A 15,125-nucleotide genomic window follows, 5' to 3' on the forward strand; every position below is an offset into this window, starting at 1 on the left:
TGACATGGTGGTGGTGTGTTAGTATGTGCTGTGCTGGCATGAGAGGATAAGACACAGCAGCGCTGCTGGAGTTTTTAAACACCTCATGGTCACTGCTGGACTGAGAATAGTCCACCAACAAAAAAGTATCCAGCCAGCGTCCTGTGACCACTGATGAAGGTCTAGATGACCAACTCAAACAGCAGCAATAGATGAGCGATCGTCTCTGACTTTACATCTACAAGGTGGACCAACTAGGTAGGAGTGTCTAATAGAGTGGACAGTGAGTGGACACTTTAAAAACTCCAGCAGTGCTGCTGTGTTTGATCCACTCATACCAGCACAACACACACTAACAACCACCACCATGTCATTGTTACTGCAGTGCTGAGAATCATCCACCACCTAAATAATACCTGCTCTGTGGTGGTCCTGTGGGGGTCCTGACCATTGAAGAACAGGGTGAAAGCAGGCTAAAAAAAAGTATGCAGAGAAACAGATGGAATCACATCATTATTTAGTATTTTCACGTCATTACTAGCCCTAAATTGCCCCCGTCCCAACTTTTTTTGGAATGTGTTGCAGGCCTGAAGTGCAGGAAAGGAGGTATATTAACAAATGTAATGAAATTGAGCAGACAAAATATGAAATATCTAGGGTTCAAACTGTCTGCAATCAAATAAAAGTCAAAGTAAATGTTAGGAACACACGTACACTTATATACAAGTTTGTACACTCTTGGGTGTTTTTAGTTGGACTGACCACATTTTTCTTACCAGTAATGTCACTGTTTTCCTTGATGCCCACAGCCTACTTTTTATTCAGGCTTATTCAAAGCAACTCAAATACTGGCATTAGTTAGATCAGCCTTTCTCAACCGGGGTGCCGCGGCACCCTGGGGTGCCGTCTGGCTTCGTCAGGGGTGCCGTCAAAAATATTCTGACAGCGATGAGTCGTTCGCGAACGATCCGATTCTATAGAACGGCTCTTTAAAATGAACAAAAGGAACCGAGTTGCGCTTCTGGGAGCAGCTATATATATGTTTATTTCTGCGCAGTTCGGCTGTAATCCACCCAGTCCGCTGCGCATCAGTAGAGGGAATTAATCAGTCATAATAAGAGCTGTTTATTGTTGAAATTCTAATCCGAAAACGGAGAGCGGAGAGCGAGCGAGACACACACACACACACACACACACACACACACACACACACACACACACACACACACAGAGCGAGAGAGAGAGAGAGACACTAAACTCAAAAAATCTTTATTGGCATGACAAATAAGGACATTCGTATTGCCAAAGCAAGTTACAGAGAAAAAATAAAAATAACAATAAGAAAGAACAAATACATACAAAACAGTTACATGTGCAAAAATATGAAATAGAATAAAATATTAATAAAAACTGCAAAATAATAATAAAAATTATACACACACACACACACACACACACACAGAAAGAGAGAGACACACACACACTCAAACTGATCGTTATTACTACCTCATTACTGTAAATATTATAATTTTATTGTTATTATTTTGCACTGTTTTTATTAATATTTTATTCTATTTCATACTTTTGCACATGTAACTGTTTTGTATATATTTGTTCTTTGTCATTGTTATTTTTATTATTTCTCTCTAACTTGCTTTGGCAATACGAATGTCCTTATTTGTCATGCCAATAAAGCTTCTTTTGAGTTTGAGTTGAGAGAGCCGTAACCGAGCTACAGAGAGAACATGCAGAAAAGAAGCAGTGCTCATAGTATAATGACAAATAATTGAGAAATAAACTATAAACTCGTTTAATTATGTTAAATCTGATTCGTTCATGGCTCGAACTGAGCTTTTCGAGTCTAACTTACATCAAGAACAAGTACAGGGAGCGACTGAGGGCTCTGGACCAGGAACTCCGTGTCTGCCTCTCATCCATCCCTGCCAGAATAGGGCGATTGTGTGCATCATCCCAGGCTCAGGTTTCCCATTAAATGTAAGTCACGTTTACCCCTCCCTCCCTAAATGACACCTTATGGTGTGTGTGCGTGTGTGTTAGCAGTCCGAGGGATGCAGAGTAAGTTTTTTTATACATTTTAGACTGGGGTGACTTGAGATTTTGCATACTTTTAAAGGCTGCCGTGACTGAAAAAAGGTTGAGAAACACTGAGTTAGATTACAAAACCTACTACTTCTAAAATGCCAGTGACTACAACATCTATTATCAGTATATAAAATAGTTCAGGATCTCATTCTTCTTTAAAGCTGACTTAAGTAAGCAGGGATTGTTGTGCACGTTGACAACCTGAACTTCAGAAAATCCAGATCCTTCAACTAAGAAAGACAGGAGAGCAAGAATGCAGCTATCATTACATTCCTAACATAACATTTTAGCTACATCTGTACATGGCTTTGTAAATGCAATATGACAATAAATTGCATATACATGCATACCTTCTTACAAGTCATCTTCTTCCATTTGTTCATTAACCTGACTGTTATTGTCAGTTTCTTCCTCGTCTTCTATAGTGCCAGGGTGAAGACGCTCCTCCCTTGTCTCCTCTCTTACTGGTGTAGGCAGCACCTCAAACAGCTTATTTGGCTACAAACAACAAAAAATGTAAATATTGTAAAAATACCTTTCCAGAACAGTGGTGGGTGGGGTTGGTTTGTAATGGAACTGGGCGTCTAAATAGCTAATGGTCAGATATCCACATACTTTTGGTGAAGCTGCAAAGAAGAGGTTGGCAATGCAATGGAAGAAACTGCATATATCTACAGTTCGGTAGTATTCGCTTACTGAAGCAGTGTAATGCAGTTCAAATAACAATACTGAAAACTGCTGAAAATTATATCCCAAGGTCCTTTCTGTGTGGAGTTTGCATGTTCCCCCTGTGTCCGCATGGGTTTATTGGCTTATTGGTGCTGATACAATTGCCTCAACTGTGTGTGTGTGTGTGTGTGCCCTGTAATGGACTGGTGACCTGTCCAAGTGTTTCCTGTTCTTTGCCCAATCAAATGGACCCACCATGACCAGCAGACCAACATCCCAGGTAATATCATAAATATTAGAATTCATTTTCTATTTGAACTGACATTTCCCATGTCACATAAAGGAAGAATTTGGCAACAGATAGTTAAAACAGAGTTTTCTAAAATATAGGCAACATTCAAAAAGACTATTAACATTAGAGATGCTTAATTATTCTGGGTTTCCTTGACCTACATACATTTGTATGCAAACCCAATGTGCGCTGTCCTCCAGTAACACAGACACCTTAACAGTCACATTTCCAGAAATCCATAACACAAGGTTTGAGTGTGTGTGTGTGTGTGTGTGTGAGTGAGTGTGTGTGAGTGAGTGAGTGTGTGTGAGTGAGTGTGTGTGAGTGTGTGTGTGAGTGTGTGAGACACCTGTTCAGGATCCGGCTCCATCTGATGCTGAGAAAGGCCATGGTTGAAAGCATTCTCTCCTGAGAAAAGACAAAAAGAGATCTTTACATTAACTGAAGAAACAAAAGGTGAATTATTGCCATGACACAACTTCTACAGTCTACCCAACCTAACCACAATACACAATCACTAAAAGTTATGTATAAAACAGTTCATTTGAGCAAAATGAAATGTTTACAACATTTGCTGCCTTAAAACGTGTATGCATCCTATTAGTGCATGTCAAACTTTTATTTAGCAAAGTCCGCCACATACTGAATAAATTTATTTCTATAAAGCCCATAACAAATACTAGCTCTGCTTAAGAATCCAAAATAAAAGCACATAAAACAATATATAAACGATACATCCCAAAGTATCTTCTTCTAATTATTAAGGTTAGGTGTTGTAGCCACACCTGTTAATAGATGCAGAATTAATTATTTAAAATTAAATTATATGCTTTCAACCTTTTTTGTTCAGCACTACTGTGCCCCTATGCACAGAGCTGGTTTATTAAAAGAATCTCAGGTCCCTGTTGTAGGTGGAAAAGGTAAGCCATGAACTTACCCTCAGACTGCCAGTCTGTCTGATATTTGGTCTCGGGGCTCGTCTCCTGCACAGGCACTGAGGAAAAATCCTAAAATAAAGTTGAAATGTTAAAATGCTGTAATGCAAATGATGTGTAATTATTATCTTTAAAGCACTGATGGGTAAATGAGCATGTTCAATACATAGGAAGCCAATTGTTGACTAATTACCCTTTAGCTTGGGAGCGATTCAACTTTGGATGTGGCAGACATTTCTTCTTTTTTTAGGAACCTTTACTGATGCCTAATTTTCATTTGTTAGTTATAGATTTGCCAGATAAAGATTTACTAATATTTAATTTTGTATGGGACATCATCTCTGTTCAACTGCAATGTTTGGCTCAGTTGTTATCCCTCACTTTTGATACAGTGTAACTTATAATTTAAAACTAATTTATTTAAAACTTTAAACTTAGTCAGTGGAAGCGTTAGCTGGCCTCTGGGAAGTGGACTGATACATTGCTTTACATTGTGAAAGGAAAGCTGTGGCTAAGACTTGAAAGCAGGGCCGGCGCTAGGGGGGGGCTGAGGGGGGCATTGCCCCCCCAAATTGTGTCTTTGCCCCCCCAAGCACAATGCAAGCAACGGCTATTTTTAAAATTATCTCTGAACCAATCACAAAAATGCATTTTGTTTTACAGTGTGAAGATATTTCCTTGCTTATTCCTGATTGGCTCTTTGAGTCATATAAAAATCGGCAGACTGCCCCAAACAGTTCAGTTCGGCAGTATATGTTCTGTTAGTGTGAGCGAGAGGCAGGTATACTGGTAAACACTTTTTTTTTACAGAATTAGTATTCTTTTGTTTTCTTTATATATTAATTTCCCAATAATATAAATATTCTCACTCATTCCTATTTCCACGTTTGAATATTCTCAGTCTGTGTGTAGGTACATTTGTCAGCTTTGACTTAAATTTGTATTAAAGCCTTTCAAGAAATAGAGTTGTTCTATTAGTAATGGCAATTTAATTAAGGGGGCGTATTAAAATGAAATACAATTAGATAATCTTTTTTCTTCATTTACATAATCAACATGTATTTTTTAATCATTGGGTTTTAAGTTTAAGTTCGAAAACATGCATTTTTATTTCTTTACCTCATACATCACTTTAAGCCAGTATCAATAGCTTGGCTGTCATCATTCATGCACAAATCAAGCCTTGAATATATTTCTGGCTTCAAAAACATGACTATCAACATGCCCCCTCATTAGGTTTTACTGCCCCCCCAAGCAAAGCAGTCCAGAACCGGGGCTGCTTGAAAGCATTGGTCTTAGGACTGCACTAACACGTTGAGTGGAGCTTTTGATTAAAGTTGGCATACCTATGTGTGTAAGATCAATAATGATAGTTATTACCTTTGTATATCAAAGTATGTCATTGTTATGACCAGTGGTGTATAGTAACGAAGTAATAATCGTAACACTACTTAAGTAGTTTTTTTTAAGTACTTGTACTTTACTGGAGTATAAAAATTTTCGACAACTTTCACTTTTACTCCACTACATTTTCTAAAGAAATTGTGTACTTTTACTCTGTTACATTCGCTGTATGTAAACTCGTTACTACAGAATGAAGGTAAATGATGTGAGATGTGTGACGAACTGCACGCTGGTTTGGTGAATCTGCGCTTGTGAGTTAGACGGTGGTTAAACACTTTAAAGCGCATGTGCAAACGTGCTCTAAAAGCTATCGGAGTTTTCTAAAAGTGCGTCGTTCACCCAAAGACCCGCAAATATGGACATTTCAGAAGCTCCAACACACTGATGTAAGTTAACAATGATTAACAAAGTAAAGCTGCAGCATCAGCGTTTTTTTTTTATATTATTAGCATTAACATTGTTCAGATATCTACCTACCATTTTTACCATTACATTCGAACCACAAATAAAATGTTTCATAAATCATTACATTTGTTTGGAATTAATTGACTGCAAAACTCATGAAGAGACGTCCATTATTTTTAAAAACTCACCTACGGACAAATACAGGGGTTGGACAAAATAACTGAAACACCTGTCATTTTAGTGTGGGAGGTTTCATGGCTAAATTGGACCAGTCTGGTGGCCAATCTTCATTAATTGCACATTGCACCAGTAAGAGCAGAGTGTGAAGGTTCAATTAGCAGGGTAAGAGCACAGTTTTGCTCAAAATATTGCAATGCACACAACATTATGGGTGACATACCAGAGTTCAAAAGAGGACAAATTGTTGGTGCACGTCTTGCTGGCGCATCTGTGACCAAGACAGCAAGTCTTTGTGATGTATCAAGAGCCACGGTATCCAGGGTAATGTCAGCATACCACCAAGAAGGACAAACCACATCCAACAGGATTAACTGTGGACGCAAGAGGAAGCTGTCTGAAAGGGATGTTCGGGTGCTAACCCGGATTGTATCCAAAAAACATAAAACCACGGCTGCCCAAATCACGGCAGAATTAAATGTGCACCTCAACTCTCCTGTTTCCACCAGAACTGTCCGTCGGGAGCTCCACAGGGTCAATATACACGGCCGGGCTGCTATAGCCAAACCTTTGGTCACTCGTGCCAATGCCAAACGTCGGTTTCAATGGTGCAAGGAGCGCAAATCTTGGGCTGTGGACAATGTGAAACATGTATTGTTCTCTGATGAGTCCACCTTTACTGTTTTCCCCACATCCGGGAGAGTTACGGTGTGGAGAAGCCCCAAAGAAGCGTACCACCCAGACTGTTGCATGCCCAGAGTGAAGCATGGGGGTGGATCAGTGATGGTTTGGACTGCCATATCATGGCATTCCCTTGGCCCAATACTTGTGCTAAATGGGCGCGTCACTGCCAAGGACTACCGAACCATTCTGGAGGATCATGTGCATCCAATGGCGGTGCCGTGTATCAGGATGACAATGCACCAATACACACAGCAAGACTGGTGAAAGATTGGTTTGATGAACATGAAAGTGAAGTTGAACATCTCCCATGGCCTGCACAGTCACCAGATCTAAATATTATTGAGCCACTTTGGGGTGTTTTGGAGAAGCGAGTCAGGAAACGTTTTCCTCCACCAGCATCACGTAGTGACCTGGCCACTATCCTGCAAGAAGAATGGCTTAAAATCCCTCTGACCACTGTGCAGGACTTGTATATGTCATTTCCAAGACGAATTGACGCTGTATTGGCCGCAAAAGGAGGCCCTACACCATACTAATAAATTATTGTGGTCTAAAACCAGGTGTTTCAGTTATTTTGTCCAACCCCTGTATTTCCTCAGATAACTTCTGTATTAGACCAGCAGAGGAGATATTCATGGTGCTGAGGAACATGCAGCACATCTTTAACCCTTTAATCATCTCAACAAGAACTCAACTTATCCAACTTATTATTAATGATTTTTCAGCGGTTGGCTTTAAGTTAGAAATGGTGTTTTCTTAAAGTAAGAATACCAATGTTTTTTTTAGTTTAACACATGCCATTCAGTGAGTAGATGCACCCCAAAAAGATTATTTAAATACAGATTATTTTACCCAAATATTCTGATTTAAATTAATGGTTGAAGAGATCATTAAAGGGATAAAAGTGCCACACGTTTAGTTAAACTCTCTTGAGTTTTGCTTTAGATTAATTATGCCAAAATTATTTTTTTTTTTATTGAAATATACTACCCAAATAAAAAAAATGGGACAGTATAGAAAATGCAAATAAAATAGATGCAGTGTTTCTTACATTTACATCGACTCACATTCTAAAAACGTTGGAACAGGAACATTTAGGGCTAGTAATAAGTTAAAAAAAACAACTAAATAATGTCATGATTTCAAACAGGTGATGTCAACAGTTGATTATGATCATGTTATAAATCATGTTCAGATGAAAGTAAGAAAACAGGTTAATTGTTAAGGTGGTTTACAGGCTTAAAAAAACAATCTTTATATTTAAAATGACCGCTTCCATTTATACTAACAGCATTTACTTTTACTTCTACTTTTAATATTTAAGTACATTTTATATCAAATTACTTTTGATACTTAAGTACATTAAACATCAGATACTTTTAGACTTTTAATCAAGTAATATTCTAAAAGGTGACTTTTACTTCTATCAAAGTAAATTTCTGGTAAGATACTTGTACTTTTACTCAAGTATGGCCTTCAGGTACTTTATACACCACTGGTTATGACGTATAGTTAAATATCATAGCATGTCATCCTATGCTTTTGTTTTAGCACAACCTCACTTTAAATTTACTTAATCTTAGTACCATCTACTGGCCAACACCATACTTTGGTCCCATCTTTCTACGTTTTTGGTCAAAAATGTACCTCGTATTTATTTTGTTGTACTGCACTGTGTATATTGTGTTGTTTGCACTTGTGTTTTGTGTTGCACCCTGGTCCTGGAGGAACGTTGTTTTGTTTCACTATGTACTTGTATTTAGCTGAAATGACAATAAAACCGCTTGAACAATAAAACAACTTTTCTCTGTTTAAATACTGGTTCGGGTAAAAGACTCAAGCTTGTCTGATTGAAGCAGTTCAGTCCTGAACTCTAAGACAACAACAATAATAACACACAGATCTAATCTGACACCTAATAACACATTTTAAAGTTACAGAATCCACTGATTATCTGCAGTAGCAAGTTGGTACAGTAACTTTTTTTACAGGTTCCTTTTCTGCCTCCTGATTCCTGTTAATCTGCTGTCTTTTGCTCCAGATACTAACGCGTGTAATTTTCTAGTGGAGCAAAGCTGCCTTTCTGCTGCATCTCTTTAAAATGTTAGTTTTAAAATAGCATTATCTAACGTGTTGTATCCTATATTTGAATGTATGTGCAGCAGAAAAAATGAGTAATGTTTGGTTAGCCTGTCTTTGCAGAAACTCCTTACATCTTTCGAAGACTCCTCAACGTCACCAGAGTCATAATCCACCACTAAAACACACACACAATGACGGGTGGATTGAATCTCATTTCAGTATAACCGAAGGCACACACAGCATAAAAATTCTGGACAAAGTGCCAACCTATCACAAAGCTTCAGCCAACCACCCCATTCCCCGACAGACACAATAATGTCTGTTTAGACACCAGGCTGGCCAAAAGCACCACTGAGTTTTAAGCCCATATCTTGATCTCAGCTGTGAGCTAGCATAATAGACTGCTGTTCTACCCAAGTGCATTTTATCAGTTTTATATTAATTAAATTATGCAGTGACTCCTCAAATAACTTCGGTTCATGGCAGCAAAACAACTCCCAAACCCTAACAGAGCTGATAAAAAACTTCTTTATAAGGGATATGGTAGTATATCTTTGTAAGCCTACACATGTGCTTTCTGCACCAGTTAATTCACTCAGATCTTTTCCTCCTGCAAACTGGATCCAACATAAAGGTCAACTGGCCTTGCTTAGCATTTTTATACATGGCATAGAGCTTAGTCAAATGTTCATTGTTTAATGTTGTCAAGCATAACAGGGATTGGCTCACAGCAAGAAGGTCCTGTCTTCAATTCCCAGATGGAATGCTCCAGGTCCATTCTTTGTGGAGTCTGCATGTTCTCACTGTGTCTGCATGAATTTCTTCTAAGATTCCCATGTCCTCCCACAATCCAAAGACGTGTAAGTTAAGAACTAAAGATACAAAATTGCCTTTGATGGTGTTTGACATTGAACTTGAACTGATGACATGTAACCTGTAACTACCTGTTCTGTTATGAATGTAACCAAATTGTAAAACACATTGAAATGTGAATAAACAAACAATCACGTTGTGTACTCGTTATGTTTAACTAATTCGTTTATAAGGTTTTCTTTTGTTACCCCTTTGTATAGGTTGTAAATTACCTAATCCGTTAGCACCATAATTCTCTTCTTCATCCTCTGGATCAGACCTGAGAAAGAAAAAAATTAGGGTGACAGGCCAAAAAGAGCAAAATTTAAAACAGTCTTTTAGTCTTCTTAGCTAAGAATAAGATATTTATTAAATTATAATTAAGTATTAAATAAAGAATTAAGTATTTACATGCAGAGATTTCTATCAGTCTGAATGAATTTACACAAAATACAGTTGCAATCACAAATCCCCCCCCCCAACAAGAAGTCTGAGGACACAAAAAGAACATTTATTAATACACACAAGCAATAATTTGAGTTACTTGAGTTTAAATAAAAAGTATTTACCATGCTTTAAAAACGTATTCGCCTCTTTCTAATTTTTTCTTTTTTTATGTATGTCACACTTATATGATTCAGATCATAAAACTACTTTAAATATTAAACAACGATAACCCAAGTAGACACAAAATGCTTTTTAAAATTAATTATATTATATTTTACAAGGAAAACTGTTGTTCCGCACTACCTGGTCCCATGTGAAAAAGTTGCTGAACAGCTACTAAATTAACTAGTTAACCAAATTCAATTGACAGTTTGTATCAATTTTACTAGTTACATGCAGGCATGATTACTGCCAGACCTGTTAAATCTAAACATAGAAATAAAATAGAACCTGTCTGGTAAAGTAAAGCAGGCTGGAAGATTTCAAAAAGCAGCACATGATGCCACCTTCTAAAAAGATTTTACAGGTGCGAAGTATTGAAATCTACCAGTCTGAAAAGGGTTACAAAGCCATTGTTATGGCTCCTTGTCACTAGCAAACCACAGTGAGAGCATTATGCACCATATTACCATTATGCACAAATGGAGAAAACTTGGAAAAGTGGTAAACCTTTCCAGAAGTGGCCAGCCTAAAATGACTTCACAAAGAACGCATCAACGACTCATCCAGGAGATCTTAAAAGAGCCCAGATAAACATCTAACAACTGCAGGCCTCACTTGCCTCAGTTAAGGTCAATGCCTAAATGTCACAAGTCTACAATGAGAAAAATGACATTTGTGGGAGAGTTGCATAGTGTAAACCACTGCTGACAAAAAAACACACACAAATGCTCACCTTATATTTGCCAAAAAAAACATCTAGATGATCCCCAAAACTTTTGGAATAATATTCTGTGGACTGTCTAGCTAAGACCGCATTCCACCATTAGAACATCCTACCATGGTGGTAATGTTTTGGTTTAGAGCTGCTTTGCTTCTGCAAGTCCTGGATGACTTGTCACTTGATGGAACTATGAATTCTGCTTTTATGATCTGAAGCACACAAGCAAGTCCACCTCTGAATTGCTCAGAAATAAAAACAAAATTATGGTTTGGAGTGCCGAGCCAAAGTTCTGACTGAAGTTCATCCCATTGAGATGCTGTGGCAAGACCTTAAATGGACAGTTCATGCTCAAACCCTCTGATGTATCAAAAACCCTCCATCCTCTGCATAGAGGATGTGTTAAAGAGAGGCTCTTGATCATCGCAATGAGTAGGGACAAGCCACAGACTGCTGACAGGTTGTTGGGCAAGACTTATGGATGCTGTTTAAATGCTGTGGCATCTGGTTTAAGGGGGCAGTTAGTTTTACACATAAGTAACATAGGTTTTGAATAGGTTCTTTATCTTCAATATAGGTAAAAATAATTTAAAAGCAGCATTTTATGTTTACTTGTGTTGCCATATTTTAAAAAAGGTAACAAATTAGCAAAAATATTTAAACAAAATTGGATGGGGCAAATACTTTTTTCCCAGCATCACAGTTCTCTCAACAAATGTCCATGTGCACCATTATTTAACCCCCAGTCTCAGTACTTGGTGGAACATCCTCCTGCCTCGAAAACCTCTAATAAGCAATTTTGGTAATTGCTAACAAGCTTCTGGTGCTTCTTTAGTGAAATCTTCACCCATTCTTCTCATGCAAAAGCTTCCACCTCATCAAGTTTTGATTGCTTTCATGCATCTGCTTTTTAAATCTCACCAAAGATTAGAGTTATGGAATTGGAGGATAAGGGATTTAAATCTGGAGAGTAAGCAGGCCACTTGAGGATGTTTCCATTTAATTTCACCAGAGAAGGAAAAACATTCCTTCTCAAAATGCCTTAGTATTGTATAATTAATTATGCCAGTCACAAGGTCAAATTTGCCAGTTCCTTCAGGAAAAAAAACATCCACACATCATTGCTGACCCAGCTCCATGCTTGACGGTGGGGACAGTGTTTTTGTGGTCAAAAGTATCACCTTGTTTTGCACCTGACAAACTGCTATATGGACAAAGAGTTCATGTTTTGATTTGTGACTCCATATAATTGTGTTCCAGAACTTTCCAAATTTATTTTGGCTTATTCCAGTTGACCCTTCCTGAGCTTCTTGGGCAAGAATGTAGTGTATCATGGAGTCTGGCAATTAAGTTCTTAGTTGTTAAGTGATCTTGTGGTTGTCAATCATGTCATCCTGTGAGTCTTTTGCAGTAACATGGGGTTTTCTCGTTGTTCTGATGACAAACAGAGGCCTCTGAATCACATTTTGGGCTTTCTACCACGGCCAGGCCCTAGGCAAATGGGTGGTGTTTATAAAGCACATCACAGCTGAAGTCAGTTAAAGGTGGTTATTGAGGTCCTAATGGTTTAATTATTTTGTAACCCAACTTTAGGTCATACATTTGTTGATTTGCTGCATCATTCAACTTATAAAAACTTCAATTATAGCAAAATCTACTTTTACAGAAAAGTTAGTAATTATAAATCTTTTGCAATTATAAATCATAATAAATTATTATAATTATAGAAAATTATACATTTTCTGAATATTTCGATTGCAACTCTTTATCTTATCCAGTTCACATTTATGTGCATGCTAGGAGAATTCAATGGTAAGTCAAGTATTGTTAAAGTGTAGGAAGTGTAACACAAAATTGCCCTTTATCATTAGACTTAAAACCCTTGACTGAAGTATAAAAATGAAATACATACTGTGTATTCCTGTTGGGTGAAAAGCAGCGAGTGGTAAAAGGCAAGGCCGCTGGAGCAGGAGAAGGAGGAGAATGACAAAATGAGGAGGAGGAGTGAGGCGGAGGTGGGGGTTCAGACTTTTGGAGAAAATCAAAAAAAGAAATAAAAACAATTATTACAATTCCATTTGAATTTAACTTTAAGAGAAAATTCTGCACTACCGCTGAAAGGTTGACAGTTTAAATCCCAGTTCTGCCAAGCAGCCATTGCTGGGCCCATGAGCAAGGCACTTAACCCTTTCAAACAAGCAGGGTTATGCATGTACTGTATACATGTATGGGGAGTGGTAGTTTAGCAATTAAGCTATTGGACTAGTAATCAGGTTGCCGGTGTAAACCCCATCACAAAGAAGTTGCCACTGTTGAACCCCTGAAAAAAGGCCCTTACCCTTCATTGATCTAATTGTATTCTGTCACAACTGTAAGTCACTTTGTCTAAAAGTGTCTACTAAATGCCAAAATGTAAGAAAGAAATTATTTCTTGGGGTTTCTTCTCCAGTGGTGCAGCAGTAAATTAAGTTATGCTAGTCCACTGCCGCTGGGATTAAGGGTTTGAATCTCCAGCAGTGCTATTGTATAGACCGACTGGGTGTCTATATACAGACGTGATTAGTTTTATATTGGACATTGGACATTCAAGTTTCTTTCATCTCGTTCTCGGCTAATAAACATCCAAAAATGAATGAAACTGCATAAACTGATTCTGGTGTAAACAAGGAACAAACTACAATCAAATATGTTTTCTGTTTTTTTTCAAAAATTTTCTGTTTTTATTTAACGCTATTTCCTAAATGTGAGGTTCATTTTCGTTGAAAAGCAAAGGAAGCGTCTAAAGTGCATGGAGCCAAGTTATATTAATTACCTTCTGGTATCTACCATTCGCTACAACTGTATTAAGTCCTACATGGGTACAGTAAAAACATATATCATGTAAAAAAAAATTCTAAAAATGAAAAAGTATTTTTAATATAATAACAATGTAGTAGTTACCTACTGACATGTACCACATACTACACCTAAATTACAGAAAAAAAGCCCTACAGTATGGGTACAGTAATAAATAATTACATATAACGAAGGTTGTAGTAGTTACCTAGTCATGTTTACTACTACCACAACCGCATTATAGAATAAAAGTCCTACAGCATGTGTAAAAAAAAATGTTTTTTTAATTTCTGAACCCATACTGTAGGATTTTTTATTTTAAAATGTGGTTATAGTAGATAGTACAAGTGACTACTACAACTGTCATTATATAAAAATGTGTGTTTCTCGATTTTTGTTAATTTTTAAAATTGTATGATTCGTTACTGTATCCGCTGTAGGACTTTTATTTTAAAATCCAGTTGTAGTAAGTCGTACAAGTGACAATGTAACTACTACAGCTTTCATTAAATGGACATTTGCGTTTCTCAATTTCATTGTATTTTTTTATTACTGTACCCATACTGTAGGGCTTTTTTCTGTAATTTAGGTGTAGTAGGAGGTACATGTCACTAGGTAACTACTACATCCTTTATTAGTATTAAAAATAAATTTTTAATTTTTAGATTTTTTTTTTTTACACAAAATATGTTTTTACTGTGCCCATGCTGTAGGATTTGATACAGCTGTAGCGAATGGTACATGCCACAAGGTACTTAATACAAATTGGCTTCAAGCACTTTTTACACGCTCCCTTTGCTTTCAACGCAGATGAACCTCACATAATAGCGTTAAATAAAAATGAGCAGTTCCTTGTTTACTGCAGAGTTAGTTTTATTCATTTTTGGATGTTTATTAGCAGAGAACGAGACGAAAGAAACTCAAATGTCAGGCGTATGTAAAATACAGTATAAAACTAACTTTACCGCGGTGACATGTTTGGATATTAGGGGGGTGATTGACTGGCGTCCTGCTTGGGGTATGTTACTGCATTGCGCCGTGATTTCGAGGAAAAGCGCCCTTGTTCTAACCCTGACCAGGATAAAACAATGGTAAACATGAAAATGTAATAGGCAAAAATAAAATTAGTCCGATGGCTCTGATGTTTTGGCTCACTGATGTATAAGTAATACAGGCTATGTAGAAAAGAGTGAGTATATACATGTATAGAATACATTACCGTTAGTTCGTTAGCCATATCAGCCATATATTCGTGTAGAATATATGAAATGTTTTTAGAATGATCGGCAAAGGAAAGTCTTTTTTTTTAATTATAAGAATTATGTAGAATTTCGCAGCTCCGTTTCAAAACAATAACACCCTCAGAAGCACAGCTGCGTCG

General features: G+C 37.4%; 1 protein-coding gene across 4 annotated transcripts in view; it reads right to left on the minus strand.

Annotated features, from left to right (window-relative positions):
* Nucleotides 1-15,125, minus strand: part of rad23aa (RAD23 homolog A, nucleotide excision repair protein a) — a 30,314-nt gene extending 15,189 nt beyond the window's left edge. For 2 of the 4 annotated variants that reach the window (XR_010014894.1, XM_063010933.1), the window contains exons 1-8: nucleotides 13,850-13,865; nucleotides 13,722-13,759; nucleotides 12,822-12,937; nucleotides 9,816-9,862; nucleotides 8,862-8,905; nucleotides 3,981-4,050; nucleotides 3,393-3,451; nucleotides 2,433-2,580 (exon numbers count right to left, since the gene is read on the minus strand). Coding sequence is in view for 3 of the 4 variants with exons in the window: in XM_063010933.1 (XP_062867003.1) it covers nucleotides 2,437-2,580; nucleotides 3,393-3,451; nucleotides 3,981-4,050; nucleotides 8,862-8,905; nucleotides 9,816-9,862; nucleotides 12,822-12,937; nucleotides 13,722-13,759; nucleotides 13,850-13,859 (528 nt within the window). In the remaining variant the exon portion in view is untranslated. Of the gene's footprint in view, nucleotides 1-1,773; nucleotides 2,313-2,432; nucleotides 2,581-3,392; nucleotides 3,452-3,980; nucleotides 4,051-8,861; nucleotides 8,906-9,815; nucleotides 9,863-12,821; nucleotides 12,938-13,721; nucleotides 13,760-13,849; nucleotides 13,866-14,963 lie in introns of those variants that run through there. The other 2 variants (XM_063010932.1, XM_063010934.1) reach the window with 2 other exon arrangements.

This window comes from Trichomycterus rosablanca, chromosome 15 (assembly GCF_030014385.1).
Source record: "Trichomycterus rosablanca isolate fTriRos1 chromosome 15, fTriRos1.hap1, whole genome shotgun sequence".
Lineage (NCBI taxonomy): Eukaryota > Metazoa > Chordata > Actinopteri > Siluriformes > Trichomycteridae > Trichomycterus > Trichomycterus rosablanca.